This window comes from Oratosquilla oratoria, chromosome 8 (assembly GCF_046742065.1).
Source record: "Oratosquilla oratoria isolate Oo_2021 chromosome 8, ASM4674206v1, whole genome shotgun sequence".
NCBI lineage: Eukaryota > Metazoa > Arthropoda > Malacostraca > Stomatopoda > Squillidae > Oratosquilla > Oratosquilla oratoria.
The window spans coordinates 28,387,706-28,392,705 of NC_134784.1; the positions used below are offsets into that span (position 1 = coordinate 28,387,706).

Here is a 5,000-nt window from a genome sequence, read left to right on the forward strand (position 1 = left end):
TCTCTCTGGCGCCAGGCGATAGCATTCATCTCCCTGGTGCCAGGCGATATCACTTATCTCCCTGGCGCCAGGCGATTTCACTTATCTCCCTGGCGCCAGGCAATATCATTCATCTCCCTGGCGCCAGGTGATTTCATTTATCTCCCTGGCGCCAGGCGATTTCACTTATCTCCCTGGCGCCAGGTAATTTTATTTATCTCCCTGGCGCCAGGCGATATCATTTACCTCCCTGGCGCCAAGTGATTTCAATTATCTCCCTGGCGCCAGGCGATATCATTTATCTCCCTGGCGCCAAGCGATTTCAATTATCTCCCTGGCGCCAGGCGATTTCACTTATCTCTCTGGCTCCAGGCGATAGCATTCATCTCCCTGGTGTCAGGCGATATCACTTATCTCCCTGGCGCCAGGCGATTTCACTTATCTCCCTGGCGCCAGGCAATATCATTCATCTCCCTGGCGCCAGGTGATTTTATTTATCTCCCTGGCGCCAGGCGATTTCACTTATCTCCCTGTTGCCAGGCGATATCATTCATTTCCCTGGCGCCATGCGATATCACTCACCTCCCTGGCGCCAGGCGATATTATTCATCTCCCTGGCGCCAGGCAATATCATTCATCTCCCAGGCGCCAAGCGATATCATTCATCTCCGTGGGGCCAACCCCTCCCCTTGTCCCGCCCTGACCCGAAACGAGGTCATACTCACATGATTCGAGGTCAAGAAAGCACTCCTGGAGGTCGAGAGGATAGTAGGTCAGGTCAAAGCCGCAAATGAGGCGAACCGTCAACCTGTGGAGGTCGGAACAAGAACAGGAATGTTCCGGTCAGGCGATTGAGGTGAAGTCACGGGGAGGAGGTGGGAGGGGACTGGGGGTGGAAGGGGGAGATGGAGGAGGAGGTGGAGGAGGGGGGAAAGGGGAGGAGGAGGGGTGGAAAGGGCAGAGGGGAGGAGGAGGAGGGGATAGAGGAGCGGGAAAGGAAAGGGGTACGGGTGGAGGGGGGAAGAGAGGAGGGGAAGAGGGGGGAGGAGGGGGATGTGGGGAGGAGGGGAGGGAAGGAGAGGGAGGCTAAGAGTGGGAGGTGGGGAGGAGGAGGAGGTGCGGGAGATAGGGGAGATGGAGGAGGAGGGCGAGGTAAGGAGGAGGAAGAGGAAGAGGAGGAGGAGGGCAAGGAGATAGAGAAGGAGAAGAAGGAAGAGGAGGAGGAGGAGATGGATGAGTAGGAGAAGGAAGAGGATGAGTAGGTGGAAAAGAAAGAGGTGTAGGAGGAGGAGGAGGAGGAGGAAGAGGAGGAGGATTTGGAGGAGGAGGAGGAAAAGGAAGAGGAAGAGGAGGAGAAGGAAGAGGAGAAGAAGAAAGAGGAGGTGGAGGAGGAGGAGGAGTAAAAGGAACAGGAGGAGTAGGAGGAGGAGGAGGAGGAGGAGTAGGAGGAGGAGGAGGAGGAGGAGGAGGAGGAGGAGGAGGAAAAGGAACAGGAGGAGGAAGAGGGATAGGAGGAAAAGGAAGAGGAGTAGGAGGAAAAGGAACAGAAGGAGAAGGAGGAAAAGGAAGAGGAGGAGCAGGAGGAGGAGGAGGAAGAGGAGTAGGAGGAGGAGGAGGAAAAGGAAAAGGAGGAGTAGCAGGAGGAGGAGGAGGAAAAGGAAGAGGAGGAGGGAGAGGAGAAGGAGAAGGAGGAGGAGGAGGAGGAGATGGAGGAGGAGTAGGAGGAGGAGGAGGAGGAGGAGGAGGAGGAGGAGGAGGAGGAGGAGCCAAATCTCAGTCCATCTATACATTCATATTGGCTCGTTAGTCAACAGCATTCCTCCTCCTCCTCCTCCTCCTCCTCCTCCTCCTACTCCTCATCCTCATCCTCATCCTCCTCCTCCTCTTCCTCTTCCTCCTCCTCCTCGGACAATTTGATTCCACAAAGGCAATCAAGTTTTTCTTCACAAAAGCAATCAATCTACTTTCAACTTCACTGTCTTTATAGCCACTATCCTCATCGATCATCATTTATCATCAGTAACATTATCATTATCATCATCATCATCATCATCATCATCATCATCATCATCATCATCATCATCATCAACAACAACAACAACAACAACAACTACCATTATTAGTGTATATATGTACTATTAGTAACATGTTACTACTCTTACTTCAAAAAATATCATCATTTATGATGATGATGATGATGATCATGATCATGATCATCATCATCATCATCATCATCATCATCATCATCATCATCATCATCATCATCATCATCATCATCATCATCGTCACAATCATCACCCCTCGTCGTCGTCGTCATCATCATCATCATATCCTTATCCTTATCATCATAATCATCATCACCATAGTATCATCATCATCATATCACCATCATATCCTCATCATCATCATCATCATCATCATCATCATCATCATCATCATCATCATCGTCACTATCATCATCATCATCATCATCATCATCATCATCATCATCATCATCATCATCATCATCATCATCATCATCATCATCAACATCTTCTTCGTCGGCGTCAGCAACATCGTCGTCATCATCATCATCATCACTATCATCATCATCGTCTTCGTGGTCGTCATCGACATCATCATCATCGTCTTCGTCGTCGTCATCGTCATCATCATCATCATCATCATCACCATCATCATCATCATCATCATCATCATCACCATCATCATCATCACCACCATCATCATTTATTATTGTGAACATATGATACTACGGATACCCCAACCTCACGCAGCCGGCAACGGTCTTCGGAATCACCCAAAGACCCCCCTGGGAAGATTCGTTCGAATGCAATAGGAAGGCTTGTTTCACACGCATCGACTTTACGCCGTGCGCCGTCCACGACACGACGTCGTGCTCTCAAATAACCAAGAGTATCTATGGATTCTTTCACGCGTGGTCGTGACGCGTGAAAGCGTCCATAGACTTCCATGGTTATGTGATACCACGACGTCGTGTCGTGGACGGCGCACGGCGAAAAGTCGATACGTGTGAAACAAGCCAATAGGAGGAACTCACTTCTGTGAGTACCGGATAATCCGGTTCCGGTGGAAGGTGAAGCTTCTAGCGGGTACGGGCTCCTTGTGGGTATGCACGGACTTGTCGTTACGGAAGTAGATCTGAGGGAGGAAAAGCCAGTCAGTCGTCGGCTATCCGGGCACGAGGGGCAAAGGTGGTTGGTCCTCGTGCTGGGGTCATAGCCATGTCTACTCAGGATTTTTTTTTTTTTTTTTTTTTTTTTTTTTGTCACGTTCTGCAGGACGTTGTAGCGTGGATGTTAAAGAGTTATGCTCTTGGTCCAGCTCGCTAGCGGCAGGGTACGAGCTGCCGTCACCTCGACCTCCGCCACAAGTAGCGACGCTCTAAACCGCTCGGCCAGCGAGGCGTTCCAAATTTGCTCAATAAATAAATCCGACATTGACCAGAATAAAATATGCAGACAACGACGCTGACAAAAAAAAATGAATATTGATTAAAGAAATTAAATAAGTTAAAAATATATAGATTCAGGATAAAGTGGTATCAATATAAATCAAAACAAATATGAATTAATAAAAATAGAAATTTAAACAAAATAAGATGATGGGACCCATTGTAATATGTCATACAAATTAAACTTTTCGCAGCAAAACTGGAAAGTAATATTGGGTTATATTTTTTTTAGTCAAACATCTTTAACTAACGTACATACATACATACATATACCAAGGCTTTTTTCCCCTTACCAGGGAGGTAGCCAAAAAGGACAAGGCATCAAATCATTCCCACCCATTCCATCCCCGAAAACACTCCACACCCCTCCACCCTCCCTCCCGTCTTAGCACCTCCTAACGTGAACGACAGTAAAACTTCATCAGGTTCACGGTTGACGTAAATCCGATTCTGGCCCAAAACACATTGAAAAAAAAACGAACAAAAACACAAACAAAACTACCAAATACGAATAAACAAATATAAAGAAATAAAATACTAAACCCAAAATGAAAAATAAATCAAAGAAACGAGAGAATATGTCAATACATTACAACTTCCTGACGCCATCTTGTCACGGAGTTTTGTCATTATATATATTGACAAAACAGACCAATGTCTTAAAGGAAGTTGCTCCAGCGCTACAGTACCGTGTCAGAGCACACGAATTAGCCTAAGCAAAACTGAGATACAGGCGACACAAGCGACGCAGGCAACACAGGCGAGGTAGGTGACACAGGCGACGCAGGCGACACAGGCGACGCAGGCGACACAGGTGACACAGACGACACAGGTGACACAGGCGACACAAGTGACGCAGGCAACACAGGCGACACATGTGACACAAGCGACGCAGGCAACACAGGCGACACAGGTGACACAGGTGACACGGGCGACACAAGTGACGCAGGCAACACAGGCGACACAGGTGACACAGGTGACACGGGCGACACAAGTGACACAGGCAACACAAGCGACACAGGCAATACAGGCGACGCAGGTGGCCCAGCACAGAACAAAGGCAAAGTTCCTGTTGCTGAAATTATGTATAGTTTGAGCTTCTCACTTGAAATGCTGAGGTAGTATGTGAGAGAAAAATTCAAACTATACGTCAATTCAGCAGCAGGAAGTCTGCCTCTCCTCTGTGCTGCGTCGCCTGTGATGCCTGTGTCGCCTGCGTCGCCTGTGTTGCCTGCGTCGCCTGTGTTGCCTGCGTCGCCTGTGTCTCCTGCGTCGCCTATGTTGCCTGCGTCGCCTGTGTCGCCTATGTTGCCTGTGTCGCCTATGTTGCCTGCGTCGCCTGTGTCTCCTGCGTCGCCTGTGTCTCCTGCGTCGCCTGTGTCTCCTGCGTCGCCTGTGTCTCCTGCGTCGCCTGTGTCTCCTGCGTCGCCTGTGTCGCCTGTGTCGCCTGCGTCTCAGTTTGCGCTTAAGCTTACTCTGTTACTCACGGGCGGAATCCAAATCTCCTCGATCTGCTTGTCGTCGAGGAAGACCTTGTCTACGTCGATCT

General features: G+C 49.1%; 1 protein-coding gene across 1 annotated transcript in view; it reads right to left on the reverse strand.

Moving 5' to 3' along the window:
* LOC143027661 (glycine receptor subunit alpha-4-like) overlaps positions 1-5,000 on the reverse strand; it is a 142,111-nt gene that overhangs the window by 15,708 nt on the left and 121,403 nt on the right. The window contains exons 5-7 of the mRNA XM_076189070.1: positions 4,939-5,000; positions 3,038-3,138; positions 705-787 (exon numbers count right to left, since the gene is read on the reverse strand). The exon at positions 4,939-5,000 is cut by the window's right edge and continues 67 nt beyond it. Coding sequence (XP_076045185.1) covers positions 705-787; positions 3,038-3,138; positions 4,939-5,000 — 246 coding nt within the window. The remainder of the gene's footprint in view (positions 1-704; positions 788-3,037; positions 3,139-4,938) is intronic.